We start from the raw sequence: 24,259 nt of genomic DNA on the forward strand, positions 1-24,259 counted from the left end.
CGAGCACCTGAACGGCGAGGAGAATGTAGATACAGATGCCCAAGGTAACGGAGGATTTGACTACGTCAGTGCAGTTGAGGACGGGTATGAACCAACTCCCACGTTGAGGGAAGTTAAGGATGCCATCCAACAGCTCAAGAACAACAAAGCAGCTGGCAAAGATGGTATCGCAGCAGAACTTGGGCGCGGAAAAGTTGGCCACTTGTCTGCCCCGGTTAATAGTCAGGAGCTGGGAAACCGAACAGTTACCGGAGGAGTGGAAAGAAGGGTTGATCTGCCCCATTCACAAGAAAGGCGACCATTTGGAGTGTGAGAACTTCTTCCGTCGTCTATCACCTAAAGTAAATGAGTTCGTGGGAAATTATCAACCCTACTTCATCGATGGCCGGTCGACAAGGGACCAGATCTTCAGCGTACGACAAATCCTCCAGAATTACCGTGAATACCAGGTCCCAACGCATCACCTGTTCATCGACTTCAAGCCGGCATACGACAGTATCGACCGCGTAGAGCTATGGAAAATCATGAACGAAAACACCTTTCCCGGGAAGCTGACTTGACTGATCAAAGCAACGATGGACGGTGTACGAAACAGCGTAAGGATTTCGCGTGAACTTTCCAGTCCATTCGAATCTCGACGGGGACTGAGACAAGGTGATGGACTCTCGTGTCGACTATTCGACATCGCTCTGGAAGGTGTGATGCGACGAGTCGGGCTCAACAGCCGGGGAACGATCTTCACGAAATCCGGCTTCACGCGGACGACATGGACATTATCGCCCGAACATTTGGAACGGTGGCAGACCTCTACACCCGCCTGAAACGCAAAGCAGCGAAGGTCGGACTGGTGGTAAATGCGTCCAAAACAAAGTATATGCTGGAAGGCGGAACCGAAAACGACAAGATCCGGCTAGGAAACAGCGTTACGATCGACGGGGATGCCTTCGAGGTAGTGGAGGATTTTATCTACCTAGGATTCCTATTAAGGGCTGACAACGTGAGCCGTGAAATCCGAAGACGCATCATCAGTGGAAGTCGGGCCTATTATGGGCTCCAGAAGAAACAGCGTTCAAGAAAGATTCACCCCCGCACCAAATGCACCATGTACAAAACGCTTATAAGACCGGTGGTTCGCTACGGGCACGAGACTTGGACCATGCTCGAGGAGGACCTGCAAGCGCTAGGAGTTTTCGAGCGACGGGTGCTAAGGACGGTGGCAGACCTGAACACCCGCCTGAAACGCAAAGCAGCGGAGGTCGGACTGGTGGTAAATGCGTCCAAAACAAACTATATGCTGGTAGGCGGAACCGAAAACGACAGCATCCGGCTAGGAAACAGCGTTACGATCGACGGGGATACCTTCGAGGTAGTGGAGGATTTTATGTACCTAGGATCCTTATTAAGGGCTGACAATAACGTGAGCCGTGAAATCCGAATACGCATCATCAGTGGAAGTCGGGCCTACTATGGCCTCCAGAAGAAACTGCGGTCAAGAAAGATTCACCCCCGCAAACGCTTATAAGACCGGTGGTTCTCTACGGGCACGAGACTTGGACAATACTCGAGGAGGACCTGCAAGCGCTAGGAGTTTTCGAGCGACGGATGCTAAGGACGGTCTTCAGCGGTGTGCAGGAAAACGGTGTGCGGCGGCGAAGGATGAACCACGAGCTCGCTGCACTCGATGGCGAACCCAGTACAGTCGTGATTCGTTGGTTGGGCCACAGCCTTGTCCAACTAACGAATTTGATTCGCTAGTTGGACCGACTGACAAATGTCAAAAATTCTCCAAAGGAGATGTTTGCAGTGTAAATGTATCTGTTCACATCTCTAAATATTGTCAGATTGATTGTCAAAGTAAATTTGACATGAAATTTTGGCTTTCAGATGCTTTTTAGGTGGACAATGGTCCAACTAGCGGAGGTCCAACTAAAAAGCGGTGCAGTTAAAAGTGTCCAACCAGTGAATCACGACTGTATCCAAAAGGTAGCCAAAGCTGGAAGGATACGGTGGGCAGGGCATGTTGCAAGAATGCCGGAATGACAATCCTGCAACACTGGTGTTCGCTAATGATCCGGTTGGTACAAGAAGGCGAGGAGCGCTGAGAGCACGATGGGCGGACCAGGTGGAACATGATTTGGTGAGTGTTGGGCGTAACCGACGTTGGAGAGCTGCAGCTACAAATTGAGTACTGTGGAGGCAAATTGTTGATTTAGTGTTATCATGAAATTGATGTTGAACTAAATAAATGAATTGAATGACGTTTCCGCGGTTTGGTTAACAGTTCAGGAATAATGATTTTTTGGGGCAGACTTTTTCTTTTTTTTCGAGGTGTAGCCTTAAGGCTATTTACACCTTGGAAATTTGATCCCGGGATTTTGTTCCCCAGCCATGTCAAATGGGAGATGGATTTTCGACTTTCCGTACCAAAAAAAGTCTATTCGGAAAAATAAACATTCCCGAAACGTAAACCCAAATCTGGAAAATATCACGGATTTTCAAAATTCTGCACAGATCCAAAATTCAAAAAGTTTTCAAAATTCTCCACAGAATCCGGGTGGAAACAATTCAACATCAATTGTTTCCCCGGGGAAAAATGATGTTTTCATTGCGTTTAAAAATTTGTCCTGTTTTGAAACAACTGATATTTTTAGAAGCAGCAGAAGTTTAATTTTGACAGTTTGGAGAGATAGCGGTGGAAAGTTTTCCGTGCTAAAAATCCGTTACAAAATCCCAGCCCAAATCCCGCGATCAAGTTCCCGAGGTGTACAGTAGCCTTTAAAACCAAGACATGTGCTGGAATACCACATCTGGTCACCCTACCATAAGAAATTCAAACAATAGGCGTATTTCAGTTGGAGATGGATTGTTTTTTATTTTCCGTGTCGAAAAAAAAAGTCTACGCAAAAAAATCAAGATTCCTGAAGTGTGAACCCAATTCTGAAAAGCGTCATGAATTTTTAAAATTCTCCACACCAAAAATCCGGCCGGAAACAATTCGACATGAATTGTTTCCGACGAGAAAAATTATGTTTTTATTACGTTTGCAAATCTGTGCTATCCAGAAACAACTGGTAATTTTTAGAAGCATCAGAAGTTTTATTCAGACAGTTTGGAGAGATAATGGCGGAAAATTTTACAGTTCAGGAAATGGGTCACAGGATTTGTGTCGGAATTTGATTAGGCAATATTTTCCGCCGAAATCTCTCCAAACTGTCAAAACAAAAGTTCTGCCGCTTCTAAAAACGCCAACAGTATCAAAATAGCACTGAATTTTAAACCTAATAAAACACAATTTTCCCCGTCGGAAACAATTTGTGTTGAATTGTTCCCGGCCGGATTTCTGTGTGGAGAGTTTTAAAAACGTGTGATGTTTCCCGCGGTTGGGTTTACACTACATGAAAACTGTCATTTTTGTGTAGACTTATTTCCCGTCACGGGATTTGAAATCCCGAGCTCCGTTTAAAATACACAGGGACCCAAATCCCGTGACACGTTTTCCGAACTGTAAACTAGCCTAAAATTCCGTGATCAAGTTCCCGAGGTGTATACAGTAGCCTTTATACCGCGGGTGCAAAAGGTGATTCGCATTTCTAATGCCAAAAGATCCCGACTCCTGCGGTAGCAGATAAAGGGTTGAGTCGCCGGTAAGCTCTAAGCTTGCTCATATGACCTTTTCCACGCTTTTCTAAAATTTCTTTCTTCAACTCCCTTGAGTACTAAGGCTCTTAATATTGAAAAATATACTTCATTTTCCGGCCTCTTGCTAATTGAATGTCGTTAAAAACGCAAATGCGTGGTTTAACTGTTACAACTTAAATTTTGCACTTATTCTAGGATCCAATTTGACCCCAAAAAGTTATTCGGAACAGAAATTTTATATTTTTCCAACCATATAATATACAAACGATACATGCAAGCGCAATAAAGCAAACCTGTGAACATTGTGCTTGTAGACTACACTCCCCTAACCTGCTCACTCACTGATCTGATGAATTCATCAACTCGGTTCGCAATTCACCCAAATCTGACAACGCGTCAGCCGTGCGCAGTACTAGAACAAAAACAAAAGCCGATGAACTCACGTGAAAGAATTTCCAACGTTGCTTTGGTGTTCGTGTTGCCGAATGTCAAAAACAGCTGATTCTTGGTTAGTGGTATGCGGCGCATATACACACGACAGCTGAGCGCTGAGTATGGGTGCGCGCATGGCGCAGACATTGTCGCTAGGCGGTATGCGTGTGTGTGCGTATGCGAACCAATTGTCGTCGAGCAAGCTGTCAACTGCGTCGTATAAAGCCGTAGTACTACTGTTTACGGAAAGGTTTGATTCGGTAGTGTGATATCGTGTGTGCATATAGTAATCGATTGGGCTCGGAGGGTGGACTTGGTTGGTACGCGTAAGTGAGAAACAAAAGCCGGCGAGTATAGGCGTTTTTATGTTGATCGAGGATGATATCAATGATTTGTTTACTTATGTTGAGGGTTGCAGACAATATTGCGTGCAATTTCAATTTTGCTTTTGTTCTGGATCCAGTTTGAAGGCTGGGTGCTTTCAGTCTTCACAACTACCTGCACAGGTTAGACGAAGTTGATTAATAAAAATAATTGTTGATAACTATGTACTAGATCCGATTCTGTCATTTTTACTATTTCGTTCTTTTAGTAAATAAAGAGGTTCATAGATTATTCTATGATTTAGCAAAAGTATGTAAAATTAGTTCAAGTGCGTTACGCTTATATTGGATGGAATTGGTAAGTATTTTGATAAAATATATACTGAAATTCCCCCATAAAGAAAAATAAATAGTTTAGGTCGATTATCATTGGTTTGTTGTTTCATTTGTCAATTTATTTCGAAGTAAATAATTAAAATTTATTTGTAATATACGCTGTTATGGTATGTGTAAAGAGAAACTAATGATTGATTTTTAATATTAACAACTAGGGTATCTGGTCAAATATACGATATATTTTGTACCTTCAGGAAAATTACCAACAAACGTTTGATCGAAAAGGTTTACAACAAGGATGATTAGATAAATTACAACTATATTTTTGCCATATTAATACATAATTTGAACCAGAGCTTTTCAATAAAAATATACATGCTTTATTGTGTTTGAGTGCCATCTTAGGTCTAGTAGCAAATAGGAAGAAATTACATTTTCGTAGTAAGTTCATAAACGAATATGCAATAGATGAAGAACATCATTCGAATATTTCCACATACTATCTCGTCCGCTCTAATTCAGCAAACATTTCGATTAAAACACATACATTAAAAGTGGATGAGTACTTCTCAGTTGCCGATGTTTATTGTATATAACACATTCATACTCTTGTGTAATACGAAAAGTCTCGGTTGTCCGATTATAGGTTTTGCTGTATTGGTTGGTACACCTAAAGGTAAATTGCGGTGTACGAGATGGTGGAGATAATGAATTATTTTTATAATTTCCTTTAAATTACAATTTCAACATTAAGGGTAGGCAGTCCCTTATTCATCTCATTAGTAAGTGCCTCGCTCTAGTTCATTGATTGCCCGGCAATTATGAAAAGGATGTCGGAAAAAACGACGCTCAGAGGCACCCTCCATACAAAGTTGTGACAAGATTGTACAAATTGGTTTATGTGGCTAAAATTGGGTTTTTAACTAATTTTGGATCGCTGAATCTATTTTTGCCGTTAGTTCCATTCCATAGTTCGTTTTTTCGACCATTTTTTATGTAAACCCATTTCAAGGCGTTGGTCGTTAATGGGTTACTATACAGGTTAATAATAGTATCCAATCACGTCGGACAGGAGAAATTAAAGAGACTGGAATAACAAAGAGACGGCATGTTTCGTGTGGCATTCCAATTCAGCTGTAGAAGCTTATAGCTGAATTCCAATTCCAAACCGAACATGTCGTCTCATTGTTACTTTAGTCTCTTTAGGAGAAATGGTTGACAAAACTAGTAAAAATCACTATTTTTTTAGTAATATGATGTTGTTTAGGCAACCTATTTGTAAGAAGATGTATGAGTTACAGGGCATCTCCATATGGGTATTTTCAAAACATAGATATGAAAACTTGGCCTATATATCCTGACTACACTAAATTTTGAGTCAGATTCATGACAAGTGTCTCATGGGAGACTACCTCAAAAATTGTAAGACGTATAAAGATGATTTACTGATATGACATTCGATTTCTCAATTGCTTTTTTCTTGATGCAAAAAAAAACTAAATGATTTCTTCATAAAAAGCTCACACCTAAAGATTAGCACATTTGTTCATCTTTCTAAAGAACTCAAAACTACTCAAATCGGCCTTGTAGTTCTTGAGATATCGCCTATTGAAGTTTGAAGGTACGAACGATTCTTATGAATTAAATTGGACAGAAATTCGCGACATCGACATGTTAAAAATTCATTTTTAATCCGATTATTTCAAAATTTTGAGATAATTTTAATCAAACCGAGAGAAAAATAAATTAAATATTTACTTTAGATGTTCTGGGGCGAATAAAACAGGTTAGTGTGTAAAAATCAATTTGTGCTAGAAGTTCGATGCAACCATGTTTCTTTTACATCAGTCGTAAAAGGTATCCACGAAATATTGTAGTTCACGGCAGCCGGCTTCTTTCTTTATAACAAAAAATATTTTCAAGTCTTCGGAAAAAAACAGCTTCCCTCCATTCATTAGAACGAAAACCACATCATTCACGAAGAATGAAAATAACAGAGGGCCTAGTGTCCTACCTTAAGGAACTACGGAATGATTAGAAAAGGATTCGAATACATTATCTCCAATTTGAATAACGACATCAGGGTGTACAAGATAGGTAAGATCAAAGCCAATGGTAGAATCTAGCAGTCTCAAGATCTGTGTAGATCGTGTCCATCTGATGTTTTTTAATCATTTGTTTTATACAAACAGGTTAGAAACTGACAACATTCATCTTAACCGATCAACCCGAGAAGAAACCGTGCAAACAAGTGTAGCTTTGAAAATAGTACCTCGTTCATGAGCGATTCGAATATTTTTTACTTTACTATTAATGAAGTGGGCCATGGTAATTCCCTATGTTACATTTGTCACCTTTCTTGTATACTGGGACCATCATCGAACACTTCGAATTTTCAACAAAATCTTGCCATTACAATCGTGATCCGCTGGTTGAGCCACAGTCTCTGTCCAACTAACGAATTTGATTCGTTAGTTGGACCGACTGAAGGACGTCAAAAAGTCTCCAAAGGAGACGTTAGCGGTGTAAATGTATCTGTTAACATCTCTAATAATTGTTTGATTGTCAAAGTGAATTTGACATATGATTTTTGACATTAAGATGCCTTTTAGTTGGACAATGGCCGAACTAGTGAAGGTCCAATTAGAAAGCGGTCCAGTTAAAAAGTGACCAACCAGCGAATCACGACTGTGTGTGATATATTAATCAAATATGCAAGAATCGCTAAAATAAGAGAACTTTTTTTAGAACAACTGAAGGCAAAGCGCTGAGTCCTGTATCATAAGATAATTTAGTTTCCCGGATTTCAAAAAGAACCGGACAGAGCCCTCCGTTCGAATCTGTTATCCGTTCGAGGCATGCCAGGCGGTCTGCATGCTCATTATCGCGGATGGCATTGTTTTCAGGGACCCAGTAGATGGAGGCAATCAAGTCGTAAGATTGTTCTATAGCTGCACATATGGGTGTCTCGAGTTTCCAGAAGCTATAACAGATAAGGAGTCGGAAACGATAACTACTGGAACATCTTCGGGTTTCTTTGTGATAGCAAAAGCGATGGCAGCAGGTTTTAGCTGAGAAGATGGACCATGGCAGGGTAAGACGGAGTACACAACCACCTCCAGCTCCACTCACCTTGACCCCTACCTTTCCGTTTAACTTCGATCCGTCGTTAAATATCTTCAAGTGATTTGAGTACCTTCTATCAACATGTTGTGGAAACTTGGCTCAGACAATGTTGGGAGATACACCCCGCCTTCAGAAGGCAAGTCACCAAACTGGTTTCCAGTGCTTTTTAGTTGGGCGATTTGCGGCATGAGGGAGTTTGTTGGGGCGGAATAAATTTCTTCAGCCATCCGCCGCAAGAAGCAGTTAGTGCCGATTGTTTTTTCTAGGAATCTAAGGGTCTGCTTCGGAGTTGTCACTGTTGTGGTCCATTTGAATGGGAGTATACCGGCCTAAATACATGCTGCTTCTGCTGGTGGGCTGGGTAGGAGGTTGAATGCAAAACAAATCGCTCCGTAGTATAGTGGGCTAAGGGTTGTTATCACACCAAAACGTCCTTTGGTAAAGTGGCGAACAGTGACTACATCCTGATGATGAAGAGCGTCACCGCCCGGGCAGCATCTTGAGGTTCATTCATGGAAAGGGCTAGATCGACTTCCGCCTATACCACTCTGAAAACGTCTGTTACCCACGAATTGCTGCACGAACAGGACTGAGTTACCTTCAAAGCCCCATTGTTTGAGTTGCCGGAGGACACCTTCGCGTAGTGTTGTAGGCTTTGGATAGATCTAGAATAGCGATGTCGGTATGGTGACCGTCGTTCAAGGTCTGAGTTACCACTTCACCGAAGGATCCCAAATAGACTCCGGCGCCGCGGCAAATTGTCTGAGATCCTCCAGAAGTATGGTAAGTCTTCGATTGGCCATCCTTTTCATCACCTTAGATGTGCACGCGAGAAGACGTATTGGGCGAAGTCACTTGCTGTTGCCGGACAGCAGTGAAAACTAGCAAATCTATGAATCTTCTTTATTCGTTGTGAATCAAGGTTGGATTATAAATTCCTGCATGGAGGATAATATTGTGTTAGGATTAAGTTTTAGAGTATAAATACAAATTCTTACTGTTAATGTTTTCGCTGCCGTACAGAGCTGTCTAAATCGTACCCGTACAGTAATCAGTCTGTGTCCTAGCATTTAAGTATAATAGTATTAGAGATTCACGGTAATCAAATAAGCTAGGTTGGACTACTAACCTTAATGACCTGTTCGGTTTCGAAGTCTATTTAAATTGTAATTTAAATGTGCTCCTAATGGTATTGTTCGCACAGTCTTCGATCCGTACTGTTTCTCCGTATAAATTGTATCCGTACTGTTTCCTACCCGCACTAACTCTGTCCGTACCGTAGCTTTAATTCCTGTTAGGTTCAGTTTTAGGTATTTATAAACATCTAATATAATTAAACTTACCACAGTACAGTTAGGGTAGATTTAGTTAGAAATGGGAACAATTATTTAACTTGAGAATTGGGTTAATTTATAACAATTGTGAAAATGTGTTCTAGCTTACGCTACTTTTTACCGAATGACTTGACTTTTTTTCTTTCTTCCTATCTGACTGTCTTGTCCGTGACCGATATTCGTGCCAATCCCTCGAGAAGGCGAAGGGCGCGGTTTGTTGATGTTGATTTGCTGTATGGGCGCCGAGGGGCTCGCTGAACTGTATGGCGCTATTAACACTCCCCCCGGAATGCGGTTAGGGTCTTCCTGAAGAGCATTCTTCTCAACGCCTACGTCCAGGACAGCGAGTTTAACGGCAGGTCTCTCGTAGATTCCGTTGGCTGTCTGCACCGTCGCCCATCTCACTTGTCCATCTGCACCAGGTTTGACACAGATAACTCGACTCTTCGGCCAGCAGTTCCGCCGTAGGTTTGGGTCCACGATGACGACGACGTCGCCGACTGCAATGGGTTTTACTGGTGTGAGCCACTTCGGTTTCCGAGTTAGTGTTGGAAGATAGTCTCTAACCCACAGCTTCCAGAACCGGTTAGCCATGGTCTGCGAACGTTGCCAGCTGTTTCGTAGAGCTGCAGAGCTGTCATCGAACGGCACCCACGGTTGTAGGCCATTTTGACTACCCAGCAGAAAGTGGTTGGGCGTCAGCACTGGAGATTCGTCATCCTCCAGCGGGACGCTAGTGAGTGGCCGCGAGTTGAGAACGTTCTCAACTTCCACCAACGCGTTCTGGAGCACCTCGTGAGTTGGCGTAGCATTCGATTGCAGAACAGTTAGGTTCCGTTTCACGGACTGAACCAGACGCTCCCAAGCTCCCCCCATGTGGGGAGAGGCTGGCGGATTGAAAGTCCATTCCGTTCGAGCCGTAGTGAACTCCCGCATCAGCCGGTCGTCGTCGAGTTCCTGTAGCGCTAGCTGCAGCTCCTTACTGGCGCCCTGGAAGTTTGTGCCACGGTCGCTGTAGATCACTGCCGGAACTCCCCTTCTAGCAAAGATGTTCCGTATAGCCATCATACAGGAATCTGTCGTCAGTGTGTGAGCGAGTTCTAAGTGTACGGCGCGAATGGTAAGACATGTTGCCAGTACCCCCCAACGTTTCTCTGTGCGTCGTCCGACGGATACCGTCATTGGGCCAAAATAGTCTATCCCCATGTACGTAAATGGTCGAGCAAAGGCAGCCAGGCGAGCGAGTGGTAGATCGGCCATCGTAGGTGGTTGCGGGGCAGCCTGGTTATTTTTACACTGTTGGCACTCTTTCCGGATCGCACGGTACGTTGCCTTCAGACGTGGACTGCGGAATCGCTGGCGAAGCTCGTTGATGATCGTCTCATGGTTCTGGTGGTTAAACTGCTTGTGTGCGTTGGACACGATAAGCCTAGTGATGTGGTGATTCCGTGGAAGAATAACCGGATTAGCGGCGTCGTAATCTGTGAATTTACATTCTTGGGTTCGGCCGCGGGCCCTTAGAACGCCGTTCTTGTCAAGAAATGCGCACATCTTGCTTAGCGAACTGTTGTTTTTTATAAACTTGCGTTGCTGGGTGGTTGATAACGGTTCATTCAGGACTGCTATCTCATCGGGATACGCACTGCGCTGTGCAAGACGAAACAGGTAATTTTCCGCTTTTCTTAGCTCGTCACGAGTCAGAGGGCCACTCTGCCTTGGTTTTTTCATCTTAGCTTGCCTCAGGTTGTCCACGAAACGGGTCACATAAGCCATTCGGCGCAGTAGAGAAGACCATTCCGAGAAATCATGTGGCTGAACCACTGGGTCCAACGGCATGGTATGAAGCAGAAGATGAGGCCGTAACTCCTCTTTAGTCGATGAGTGCGGGGAAACAGGCCATGCTTTCTTCGGTTGCCAGAGAAAATTGGGACTGCAAAACCATCGACTGGAGGCAGTCATATCTGGAGCTCGTGTCCATTTGGTTCCCTCGTCTGCCACGTTCAGCTTCGTTGGCACCCACTGCCATTCGTTGACGTTCGTCGTTTCCAGGATCTCGCTAACACGGAAGGCCACGAATTGGCTATACCGACGGTGATCCGAGTTGAGCCAGCAGAGGACATCTCTGGAGTCAGTCCAGAAGAAACGTTGATTGATTTTGACGGATAGCGATTGGGCAATGGTTCCCGCTAATCTCACACCTATCACAGCGGCTTGCAGTTCGGACTTCGGAATGGAGAGAAACTTTAACGGCGCGACTCTCGTCTTTGCTCCGGCCAGTCTGCATTCGATGGTTTCTCCTTCCTGAAAACGCAAATACACTGCAGCTGCGAAACCGTTCTCGCTTGCGTCGACGAACGTGTGCAGTTGTACCACCGTTCCGTCCGTCGCGGATGTGAGTGTTCGGTAGCATCGAGGTATTTCGATAGACGATACCTGCGGCAACACTGTCAGCCATGCCAACCACTTTTGAAACAACGACTCATCGATGGGGTCATCCCAGCCGACTGAAGTTCTCCAGATTTCTTGCAGCAAGGATTTTAGTTGCAGTAGGAAGTGTGCTATGAGTCCTAAGGGATCGAATATCATCATTAATGTACGAAGCACTTCGCGTTTTGTCGGTCGACGCTGCCCACTGATCAGTAGCTGCTCGTACCGCGGTGACATTTTATATGTGAAGCAGTCTGTTGAGGTGTTCCACCACATTCCGAGAACCCGTTCTGACACGTGTTTGTCGCCGATACTGAGGCTTTTCTCATCGGAGCCTGTTTCGCTCATAGCTGCCACAACTCTGGGTGAGTTGGAGATCCAGTTCCGCATTTCGAAGCCTGCTGACCTGTGCACTGTCTGTACTTCTCGAACCACTTGTATTGCTTCCTCCTCAGATTCCACACTCAGAAGCATATCGTCAACGTAGTGTTGCTTTACGATTGCGTGAACTGCTTCTGGGTGTTCTTGTTCGAATCTCTTTGCATTGTAATTTTTTACGTATTGTGCCGTACTCGGCGAGCAGCATGCGCCGAACGTCATTACCTGCACTACGTAGACGCTAGGGTCGATATCTGTCTCGCAGGCCTTCTAGAAGAAGCGTTGGCAATGTTGGTCGTCCTCCCGCATCCTTACTTGGTGGTACATCTCACGGATGTCGCCGCATACCGCTGTCCGAAACTCCCGGAACTGGATCAGAACAGATAGAAGAGATGTCAGTTGGTCTGGGCCTTTTAACAGAACTGAGTTGAGTGAAACTCCAAAGGCGGTGGCAGCTGCATCCCATACGAGTCTCGTTTTGCCCGGCTTGTTCGGATTGACGATTGGAAATATCGGAAGGTACCAAACTCGTGGGTGGTTTACTTCCAGCTCTTCCGCGGACAACTTGCGAATGTAGCCTTTGTTGATATGATCCTGAATTTTCGCGTTCAATTCGCCCGCCAGAAGTGGATCCTTCTTCATGCGGTTATCTAGGCATCGCCATCTTCGCAGTGCCATCGCTGCACTATCCGGAAGTCGGACCGAATCGTACTTCCATAGAAGCCCGGATTCAAAACGGCTGTCTACGGGCCGAGTGAGTGATTCCAGCATTGACTGTGCTCGTTGGTCCTCGTGTGACAGAAGTAGTTTACTTTGCTTAGAGATGCCCAAGCTGTCGAGGGCAAAATAACCTTTGACGAGTTCGTGAAGATCTTCACTGGTCTCTCTGTTGCACTGGCAAATCTGTAGCGCATGATAGTTTACGTAGTGCCCAGCATTCTTCTCTCCCACACAACTGCCGAAAACAATCCAGCCGAGCCGTGTTTTGATTGCAATCGGCTCATTTGACTGTCCTTCGCGACTCTTCATTGCATATCCGAGAGTGGCATTATCCAAGCCGATTAGGATTCGCGGATTGGCCTCGTTATACGACTCAATCGGTAGTCCCATGAGGTGCTGGTATCTCTGTTGCAACTCCGAGGTAAGGAGAGTCTGTGGTCGGATCTGCAAATTTCTGATCGTTCGTACACTGGAGAGATCATACCTCTTGATCGGGTTCGTTACACTGGAGATTTGAAGACTAACGTTTTGTGATCTGTTTTCGATCTTGGTGGTTTCGCCTGTCCACTTCAGGCACAGTGGATTCTTTGGTCCCCTTAACCCGAGCTCGTCTGCTAAACTCTGTTCTAGAAGCGTGAGTTCTGAGCCGTCGTCCAGGAATGCGTAGGTTCGAATTGCCTTCGATGGGCCGTATAAAATGACCGGAACTACTCTGAACAAGATCTCCGACTGCACTTGGTGCACGTTGCAACTCTTCTCGTAAACAGCGGCTGCTGTAGGAGATTCACCAGATCGAGGGTTTCCGTAACCGTGAAGCAGAGGATGGTGCAGATATGTACAGCCATTCGTTCCGCATGGTTTTTCTTGTCTACATGACCCGTTGTGTTTACGCAGGCATTTGCGACAAAGTTTGTAAGCTCTTACTGTCGCCCACTTCGAATCGTAGCTTAGGTCTACGAACTGTTTGCACTTGGCCAGCATCGTACAATCCCCTTTGCACGCCACGCACTTCTTGGTGTCAACGATGGTTGGTTTCTGTGGAGAGTTGGCTGATTTCGAATCCTTAGAGTCTATTTCCGAGTGAACATTCAAGAAACCATCCCGCTTAGTACCGCGAAACCGTTGATCGCTGAATACGGTATCTACGACCGCACTTGCATCCTCTGCTGTCTCGTACAGCCACGTACTGAAATCCAATAGGTTCGGAGTGGGGTTGTTCCTTGAGAACCTGGCCCAGCTCAGCTTCAACGTTGGTGGCAACCTCCCTACTAACTCGTATCGCAGCGATGCATTGTAGACGAAGTCACTAACCTCACACGCTTGAATGGTAGCGACCAAATTCTCAACTGTCAGCGCGAAGTTCACCACTGTCTCCAACTTCTCTATGCTCGGTGACGGCAATGATCGTATCTTCTTGATAACCGCCTGCACGATTGCTTCCGGGCGTCCATAGAGCATCTTGAGAGTTGAAAGGACTCCCGCAACGTTCGATGGGTGGAGCAGGCGACATCTTACTGCTTCCAATGCTCTTCCTTTCAAGCACTTACGCAACCGTAACATATTTTCCTCATTGGAGAATCCGCACATCTGAGTCGACGAGTTAAACATCGAGAAGAACAGCGGCCAATCTTCCGGATTACCACTGAAGTCCGGCAAATCCTTCGAAACTGCCTGGCGTGCGGCGATTTGACTTCGATTCAACACACAAGCCGTGTCGTCACTGAGCCCATGCGCTGGGAGGGATGGTCGTCCAACGGGGGTGGAACGCTGACCTGGTACAAACGCATTCGCTTCGACCCATGATCCAGCCTCCGGTGCGAGAGCGACTGATTGTCGCATATGGGAGCTGCCGAAGATTGGCCGAGTCTCTTGTTGGCCGGAAACACGTTGTGGGGGTCGTCGGAGTTGGATATTAACTTGAGTCGCACGCTGCTGATCTGGAACTGGAGCATGGTGCTCTATAGACGCAGTCGAGTTCCTCGGTGGACGTTTCTCTAGTTCCTCGGCTTCAGATCCGCAGTCAACCTTCTCGCCGTATCCATCCGTGTCGTCTATCCACTTCTTCACCTTCGACATTGATACTGATTGGGGTTCACTAACAATCGACGAGCAGTCGCTACCGCCCTCTAACAGAATCTTGTACTTGAGTTCTAAATATCGTCGTTCCAACTCCTTTTCCTCCTCTAACCATTGTAGTTCCAAAGCTTGTCTCCGTTTGGCCTGACTTCCGATGCTGCTTGCCTTGCTCTTTGACCGTACAGTGGATGTGGTACTGCTTACGTTGGGGGTATGCAGAGGGGAAGGGGTTAGATCCTTTGCGTGTTCGCAGTTCATGCAGATCCAGCTCACGTCAGCAATCCCTTCTGACACTTCTACACACGAGAAATGATACCACTCATTGCAACCGTCACACTGAACCATTCGACTATTATCACGCTCATCACACACTTGACAATGACCGACCCGATTCTTTCGTACGCGGAGGAACGGATTACGTTTGACTACGTTCGTTTTATTTTTCTCGGCGGTATCCTTTTCCTTAGGATTTGCTCCCCGCCGGTTGGATTCATTGGTAACTTTATCATTTACCTGTTCGCTGGGGGGAGGATGGACAAACACTTTAATCGCCGAATCCTTAGCGTTCGTTCCGTCCTTCTGCAGCTCAGTCGTAGTCGCTTGGACGTTGTGACTGTCAACTGCCGCATCACCACCTGGGGTGACCTTATCGACCGTCTTCTTGCTGGATCCGGATTTGGCTTTCCTGGATGACATCCTTCCTCCGTGAAGCAATTCTCGTAACAGAATTTATAAGATGTTGCCGGACAGCAGTGAAAACTAGCAAATCTATGAATCTTCTTTATTCGTTGTGAATCAAGGTTGGATTATAAATTCCTGCATGGAGGATAATATTGTGTTAGGATTAAGTTTTAGAGTATAAATACAAATTCTTACTGTTAATGTTTTCGCTGCCGTACAGAGCTGTCTAAATCGTACCCGTACAGTAATCAGTCTGTGTCCTAGCATTTAAGTATAATAGTATTAGAGATTCACGGTAATCAAATAAGCTAGGTTGGACTACTAACCTTAATGACCTGTTCGGTTTCGAAGTCTATTTAAATTGTAATTTAAATGTGCTCCTAATGGTATTGTTCGCACAGTCTTCGATCCGTACTGTTTCTCCGTATAAATTGTATCCGTACTGTTTCCTACCCGCACTAACTCTGTCCGTACCGTAGCTTTAATTCCTGTTAGGTTCAATTTTAGGTATTTATAAACATCTAATATAATTAAACTTACCACAGTACAGTTAGGGTAGATTTAGTTAGAAATGGGAACAATTATTTAACTTGAGAATTGGGTTAATTTATAACAATTGTGAAAATGTGTTCTAGCTTACGCTACTTTTTACCGAATGACTTGACTTTTTTTCTTTCTTCCTATCTGACTGTCTTGTCCGTGACCGATATTCGTGCCAATCCCTCGAGAAGGCGAAGGGCGCGGTTTGTTGATGTTGATTTGCTGTATGGGCGCCGAGGGGCTCGCTGAACTGTATGGCGCTATTAACACTTGCTATTATGCGTCGTTTCTTTTCTGGGATTGGCAAAATAAGAGCCTAACGCTAGTTATCTGGGAAGGATCCACCTTTCCAGATTCTATTGAAGCGGTGAAGTACTGCACTCTTACCGCTTGGTGGAAGGTGCCTTAACATAAGACCTGACTTCCCTTGACTAGAACCAAGAGCTGGAGTGTAATCGTACCAGAGAATTGTATTATTGACTCGAGTTCGGTGAGAACCTTGTAGGAGATGCAGTCTAGCGTCTAATGAAAGCAGGTGGGAGCGATTGCTAGGCTCCATGATGGTACCTCCATGGGTTGTGAGTGTAAAGCCTGTGTTGAAGTAGATAAGCGAAGTGTCACTGTAGGCATCTAGTACGCTGTTATGTTGCTACCAAAAGTTAGGTTCATTTTCCGCTGTTCCGCATGTACAGTGTTGTACGGATCAGCTGTTTCCTAGGTAGTTGGTTTTTGAAACGAAGAAATAAAATTCAGTAGTTCTTGACCGTCGAACAGTGAACATCGCCTAAAGGAAAATTGGAATTAAAGTGCAGTGAAATAAAATCTTACCTTTTTGTGTGATCCAAACTGCTGTTAGTGCATTTAGTCCATCCCGCTGCCGTGGTATTTTCGCTTCCATCGTCGAGTAAGGAGATTTCTTTCGTCGTTGGTGAAACGTTACGCAAAAGTCACAACGTAGGGAAAATTGTGCGCGATCATATTTGGTGCCGTGACCAGGATCGCCATCTGCAAACGATCGGTTCCACCATCGTCGATTCGCTGGAAAACGCCATTGCGCTGCTGGAAAACACCCTGAACGTTCGCCAAATCGCCATTTGTAGACGCCGTCTATTCTTGCTGAATACCCGAAGACCGCCATCGCAAGTTCTGGATACAAGCTGTTGGGAAATATTCGTACAAGGCCTGATACCTTCAGGCAGAAGGTTAGTTTCTGTCTAATCCTTTTTTGGTGCTTTCTGGTGCGCTCTAGATACCCGTTTCTTTCTTCTGCATTGCATTTTTCTCGAGTTTTCGGCAACTTCGACTGTCGTGTCAAGAAGGACGATCTTGGTGAATCAGCTTCATCAGCAAAGAGGTAGGCAGCCAGGTTCTATGCTCAATTCATACGCCGGCCCCTGCGCCATTCTTCGGATTACTTTGCCGGCCCTTGCGCCGTATCCGGTGGGCTTGAGGTCCATCGCCTTACACATCCGACGCCATCTTGTTAACGTCGCCTGCGGCCATCGCTGTAATAACTTGAGGAGAACGCTTCCTTTCGTTCCGGAATTAAGCCGCTTACTGCACTTATCGTTCGATAGAAATCAAACTGCTGACGTCCATCACGTGCAGTGTAACCTGTTCCTGTTGTATTAAAAATCCAAGGCTTTTCTTGCCTTGGAAAAGGTGAGTACCTTTCCAAGTAGATTCATTTTATCCGTCGGGTCTACCGTGGTCTTTATTTCAACAGATCTACGTATTTTGCGGATCGCACCACCCACATTTATCATTGCCATTCAAGATGGCCGATGACCAGCGAATCTACCAGCTGACAACGAGGAGAAATACAGTGGTCGAGGCTTTGGGTCGGGCAGAGGCTTTTTTAGAGGACTATATTGCTGAAAGAGATCAGGCGCAAGTACAGTTGAGGTTGGAGTACCTGGACACGATGTGGACTACGCTGGAGGAAGTGCAAGCTGAACTGGAAGCTGAAGCGATAGATGATGAAGGTAGGGCACACCATGCATCAATTCGTGCCAACTTTGAACCTCGGCTTTTTACAATAAAAGCTTCTTTGCTTACTAAATTGCCTCAACTTCCTGACGCTAGTATCCCTCACTCTCTGCATGCTAATTCCGCTCTTTCTGGCATCAAACTCCCGACGATTTCGCTACCCGAATTCGATGGGGATTACCAACAATGGCTTACCTTCCACGATACGTTTTTGGCTCTGATTCACAATAATGCTGATGTTCCGCCTATTCAAAAATTCCACTACTTGAAGGCTGCCGTTAAGGGAGAGGCTGCCCAGCTAATCGAGTCCATTGCTATATGTTCTGCTAACTACTCACTAGCATGGGGAGCACTTGAAGGTAGATATTCCAATGATTATCTTTTGAAAAAGCGACATCTGCAGGCACTCTTCGACATTCCGCACATGAAGAAGGAGACTGCTGCAACGCTACATAGCTTGGTAGATGAATTCGAGCGCCACACAAAAATTCTGCACCAATTGGGGGAACCGACCGACGCATGGAGTACCCTTCTTGAGCACCTGCTGTGTACGCGCCTCCACGATGATTCCCTCAAGGCCTGGGAAGACCACGCATCTACAGTAGATAACCCAAACTACACTTGTTTGATAGATTTTCTGCAGAGGAGAACACGAGTTCTAGAGTCGATATCCGTCAATCACCAGCCTGCTTCCAACCCCGGTTCCAGTAGCGACATTGCATCTTCCCACCACTTCAAGAGGCACTCCCAATTCCGTTTATCTGCTTGTGCTTCTACCACTGGTTCTTCTCTTAAATGCCCGGTGTGCAACCAGGCCCATTCTTTGTCGAGGTGCGAGAAATTCATTCAGTTTTCGATGGCTGAGCGACAGCGGGCAGTCAACTCGAGGCGACTGTGCCACAATTGTCTGAAAGAGAACCATTTCGTTCGCAACTGTCCCTGTGATCTGAACTGCAGAAAATGCAACCAGCGTCACCACACTCTTTTGCATTTCGATCAATCCAACGGTCCTAGAAAGCCCAACAATGAGAATATTTCGCGCCACCCGGATTCTAGGCAACCGATTCCAACCAATTCCATCGACAATCGTGGGCAAACAACCGTTGCGGCGACGGAAATGCCTCTTTCGATTGAAACGAGTGCTTCTCTCCAACAACCACGCGAGAACGTATTTTTGCTTACAGTCATCGTAAACGTGATCGATGCATTCGGACATGCACATCCAGCGCGAGCATTGTTGGACAGTGCATCGCAGCCGAATCTAATTTCAGAGCGTGTCGCACGAATTCTTCGTATGAAAAGGAGTCCCGTTAACATTACTGTTCAAGGTGCCGGTCAGCTATCCAAGGCGATACGTGAATCGGTATACGCCCAGATCACTTCAAGAAAAGAGAATTTTTCGTGCGGCGTTAACTTTCTTGTGATGGATAAGGTCACCGCCGACCTACCTGCACAAACCATCGATACAAAGATGTGGAATATTCCAAAGGACCTGTTCCTGGCGGACCCAGCATTTAACAAAAGCCAGCCAATCGATATGGTCATCGGCGCTAAACACTTTTACTCTTTCTTCCCAACCGCGTCTCGAATACAGCTGCACGGCAATCTTCCGTTATTAGTAGATAGCGTTTTCGGATGGATTGTGGCAGGCTCTGCGGGTTCAGCTTTCTCTATACCAAGCTTGACATGTACCTCCAACTCTTGCAGTGTAGTAGCTGTATCGATGGTCTCTTTGGAGGAAAGTCTAGAACGATTCTGGCAAATGGAGGAACTAACTACCAAGGACAACTATTCCACCGAAGAACGTCATTGTGAGTCCTTTTACCAGTCAACGGTTGCGAGAAATTCCGAAGGACGATATATGGTTCGTTTACCCAGAAAGCAAGACTTCGCCGTTATGCTAGGCCAGTCTAAAACAAACGCATTGCGCCGATTCGAATTTCTAGAGAGACGTTTGGAACGAGACTCCAGTTTGAAGCAGGAGTACCACCAATTCATGCAGGAGTACCTTCAGCTTGGGCACATGCAGCTGGTCAAACCCGAAGATACTAGCTGTGGTATAGAATACTACTTACCCCATCACCCAGTAGTTAAAGAATCCAGCACGACGACAAAGGTTCGCGTCGTATTTGACGGCTCAGCAAAAACTTCCACTGGATTTTCGCTCAACGATGCTCTTTGCGTCGGACCAGTGGTTCAGGATGACCTACTCGCCATGATTCTTCGCTTCCGTACATACCCGATCGCCCTCGTCGGAGACGTGGCAAAAATGTACCGACAAGTTCTAGTGCACCCCGACGATACTCCATTGCAGCGCATTTTATGGCGGTTCTCTCCAGAATCGCCTATTCAAACGTACGAATTGCGTACTGTGACCTACGGTCTAGCTCCGTCCTCCTTTCTCGCAACACGCACGCTTCAGCAATTGGCAAACGACGAAGGAGGATCGTATCGATTTGGCAGCAAGGCTTTACGAAAAAATTTCTACGTCGACGACTTCATCGGCGGGGCAAAGTCGGTAGACGAAGCCATTCACCTCCGCACAGAGCTTAGCGAATTACTCGAGAAGGGAGGATTTGAACTTCGTAAGTGGACATCAAATCGGCTTGATGTTCTGCAGGGATTGAACGACGATCAAATTGGCACCCAATCTACATTACAATTCACCCCCCATGAAACAATAAAGGCGCTTGGAATTAACTGGGAGCCGGAAGGAGATTTTCTACGGTTCGATTCGCATGTGCAGCATCGCGATGAAGCACCTACCAAACGTTCCATTTTATCGGATATTGCGAAATTATTCGACCCACTTGGCCTCATTGCTCCGGTCATAGTTAGAGCCAAAATTCTAATGCAAGATATGTGGTTATTATCGACTGGTTGGGATGAGCCAGTTCCTGAAAACGTTTGTCATAAGTGGAATAAATATCATCAGGAGCTGCCCAAAATTTCTGCCTATCGAGTAACCCGCTATGTATTCCTTCCACAATCAACCATCCAGTTGCATACATTTGCAGATGCATCCGAATCGGCATACGGTGCATGCACGTACGCCCGCTGTAAAGACGAAATGGGAAACGTAAGAATTCAGCTTCTCGCCGCCAAGTCACGAGTCGCCCCACTAAAGCGTCTCACCCTTGCCCGTCTTGAACTTTGCGCTGCTGTTTTGGCTTCGCATCTGCATGATCGCATCAAGCAGGCCATAGATGTTGAAGTTTCTGCCTCGTACTTCTGGTCGGACTCCGCCGTCACGCTGCAGTGGATTCGATCACCTCCAAACACTTGGCAAACGTTCGTAGGGAATAGAGTCTCTGAGGTGCAGCATTATACCCATGGCTGCCAGTGGATGCACATATCTGGATGCGAAAATCCGGCTGACCTAGTATCCCGTGGAATGTCGGTAGAAGATTTTCTGAAAAGTACGTTGTGGGACCAAGGCCCCCGCTGGTTGTCACTGACCGAAGGAGAATGGAAAACTCGTACCCCGCCAATTGTTGCTGATGATGTACTCGAAGTGCGACACGTCGTAGCAGCTGTGCAATTGAACACATCGGTCAATCCGTTATTTCTTCGCTGGTCATCGTTCACTCGCCTGCTTCACGTCATTGGATACTGTATCCGTTTTATAGTCAATACACGTACAAGAACCAGAACTCAGCCTCCCCTTACATCGAATCCAGCGAGAACATTATCTGTGGAAGAGTTATCGAAAGCCAAAACGTTAATAGTTCGACTTGCACAACAAGAAGCCTTCGCCCCGGAAATCAGAGAGCTGGAAAAAGGGAATTCGGTTCCAAAGCGTTCGCACGTCCGTCAAATGAGCCCATTTCTGGATCAAGAGAAAGTTTTGAGAGTCGGAGGTCGATTAAAGTTATCCCAACTGCCCTACCAATCAAAACATCCTGCCCTACTGCCTAGCTTCCACCCGCTTTCCTGTCTACTAATGGAATATTATCACCGCCGAATGCTACACGCCGGTGGGCGCCTTTTATTATCAACAGTACGCGAGGAATTTTGGCCACTGCACGGACGCAGATTGGCGCACAATACCGTACGAAACTGCTTTCGATGCACTCGACTCAATCCTGTACCTGCGCAGCAGCAAATTGGTCAGCTACCCGTCCATCGAATCATTCCAAGCCGTCCATTTAGTATCACCGGTGTAGATTATGCTGGCCCGCTCTATCTCAAACCAATCCACAAACGTGCCTCTCCGACGAAGGCCTACATTTCCGTGTTCGTCTGCTTTGCCACCAAAGCTGTTCATCTAGAGCTCGTGAGTGATTTGACAACGCAGGCTTTCTTATGTGCACTCCGTCGGTTCATAGCCAGAAGAGGACGTCCAGCGCACATTCATTCGGACAACGGCAAAAACTTTGAAGGGGCTAAAAATGAAATGGGAAAATTATTTGCTATGCTCAAAAACCAGAACGAAATCGACAAAATCTCATCGTATTGTGCAGAGGAAGGAATCACTTGGCATCTAAATCCACCGAAGGCACCTCATTTCGGCGGATTATGGGAAGCAGCAGTCAAAGTGGCCAAGAAGCATCTATTTCGGCAGTTGGGTCCATCGCGCCTATCGTTTGAGGATATCAGCACAGTGCTCACGCAGGTTGAATCAATGATGAATTCACGTCCTTTACTGCCAATGTCTGATGATCCGAACGATCTTGCTGCTCTCACGCCGGCCCATTTTCTTATCGGCACCAGCATCCTCGCCTTGCCCGACCCAGATCACCACAACATTCCGGTCAACCGACTGGATCATTATCAGCAGCTGCAGTTGCACGTTCAAAAATGTTGGAAACACTGGCGCTCAGAATATTTGCAGGAACTGCAAAAGGATACCACCAAGCATTTGCGGAACGAACAAATTTTGCCTGGGCGTATGGTCATCGTCGTAGATGAACTGCAACCACCAATCCGTTGGCCACTTGCTCGAATTGAGTCAACTTCCCCGGGCCCGGATGGGCTAGCAAGAGTTGTACTGCTGCGCACTGCTCGTGGTACAATCAGCCGTCCGATCACTAAAATCTGTTTGCTGCCGGATTTCGCTGCTGCATCAGGAGACGACGACGACAATTAGCTGCTGGCCACCAACCCACAACCGGCCCAATCTGGATGATTTGCTGTAAAAGAAAAAGAAAATATTAGTAAATAGTTGTAATGTGAAGCATGTAGAATTACCGAAATTGTTTTGTTTTGTTTTGAAATGTGTTATTTCAAGGAGACGGTGATGTTGAAGTAGATAAGCGAAGTGTCACTGTAGGCATCTAGTACGCTGTTATGTTGCTACCAAAAGTTAGGTTCATTTTCCGCTGTTCCGCATGTACAGTGTTGTACGGATCAGCTGTTTCCTAGGTAGTTGGTTTTTGAAACGAAGAAATAAAATTCAGTAGTTCTTGACCGTCGAACAGTGAACATCGCCTAAAGGAAAATTGGAATTAAAGTGCAGTGAAATAAAATCTTACCTTTTTGTGTGATCCAAACTGCTGTTAGTGCATTTAGTCCATCCCGCTGCCGTGGTATTTTCGCTTCCATCGTCGAGTAAGGAGATTTCTTTCGTCGTTGGTGAAACGTTACGCAAAAGTCACAACGTAGGGAAAATTGTGCGCGATCAGCCTGTTTGCAGACGTTTTCCGGTTAAGGGGTTAACTAAATTCCACAACATATCTGTTCGAGAATCGGAACCATCGATAAATTTGGTCCAATTAGCGGCTTTGGTTTCTTCAGCGGCCTTTTTCGCCATGTTCCTGAGACGTCGGTATTCAGACGACCGATTCACCCAAAATGGGATGTTCTCTGGAGTGCACGCAGTGCAGTTCGGCGGGCTTTTAGGATTGTGACCACTTGATGTAGTTCTAGCATCAAGCCAAGTTTCTGTTAAAACATAAATATTGTAGTCGCCGCCAGTAGCAGCCAAATACGCGTCCTTTATTTTCGTTCTTAGCCCTCTAAAGCTTTGATAGTACCTACATCAGTAAACCATCAGTATCACAGGCATGCCCGATGGTATGCTAGAAACCAAGTAGTTTTAGCTAGTTGACCTAAGGCAGTGTGCTTGGTAAAAACGATGCCACTCTATACTTCGGACCGTACGGTAAACGGTGTAAGCATAGTCGAAATGTGGCACAATTTTTGTAATTGAATCAAACCACGTTTCATTCGAGCAACAGGCGGTATCGCCATCAAAAAGGAAGCATATTTCGAGTGTTGGGAACGCGAGATAAATTTACATTATTCGGGACCAAAGAG

At 45.7% G+C, this 24,259-nt stretch overlaps 4 protein-coding genes across 5 annotated transcripts in view; 2 read left to right on the forward strand and 2 right to left on the reverse strand.

Annotated features, from left to right (window-relative positions):
- Positions 1–4,263: 4,263 nt before the first annotated feature.
- The window catches only part of LOC131688819 (DDB1- and CUL4-associated factor 5), a 34,674-nt gene continuing 14,678 nt past the window's right edge, over positions 4,264–24,259 (forward strand). The window contains exon 1 of one of the 2 annotated variants that reach the window (XM_058973362.1): positions 4,264–4,397. The gene's annotated coding sequence lies outside the window, so the exon portion shown is untranslated. Of the gene's footprint in view, positions 4,398–4,661; positions 4,753–24,259 lie in introns of those variants that run through there. The other variant, XM_058973373.1, reaches the window with a different exon arrangement.
- LOC131676177 (uncharacterized) lies at positions 9,308–12,091 on the reverse strand. Its single transcript, XM_058955298.1, has one exon. The coding sequence runs from the start codon at positions 12,089–12,091 to the stop codon at positions 9,308–9,310; it is 2,784 nt and encodes a 927-aa protein (XP_058811281.1).
- On the reverse strand, positions 12,266–15,136 carry LOC131676179 (uncharacterized). Its single transcript, XM_058955299.1, has one exon. The coding sequence runs from the start codon at positions 15,134–15,136 to the stop codon at positions 12,266–12,268; it is 2,871 nt and encodes a 956-aa protein (XP_058811282.1).
- LOC131676180 (uncharacterized) lies at positions 17,790–23,090 on the forward strand. Its single transcript, XM_058955300.1, has one exon. It carries the CDS (start codon positions 17,790–17,792, stop codon positions 23,088–23,090), a length of 5,301 nt encoding a protein of 1,766 aa, XP_058811283.1.

This window comes from Topomyia yanbarensis, chromosome 1 (genome assembly GCF_030247195.1).
Source record: "Topomyia yanbarensis strain Yona2022 chromosome 1, ASM3024719v1, whole genome shotgun sequence".
Taxonomy (NCBI): domain Eukaryota; kingdom Metazoa; phylum Arthropoda; class Insecta; order Diptera; family Culicidae; genus Topomyia; species Topomyia yanbarensis.

Bases quoted from the DNA above. Each gene is read 5' to 3' on its own strand.
- LOC131676177 (XM_058955298.1), bottom strand. From the start codon at position 12,091: ATGCTTCTGAGTGTGGAATCTGAGGAGGAAGCAATACAAGTGGTTCGA.
- LOC131676179 (XM_058955299.1), bottom strand. From the start codon at position 15,136: ATGGTTCAGTGTGACGGTTGCAATGAGTGGTATCATTTCTCGTGTGTA.
- LOC131676180 (XM_058955300.1), top strand. From the start codon at position 17,790: ATGGCCGATGACCAGCGAATCTACCAGCTGACAACGAGGAGAAATACA.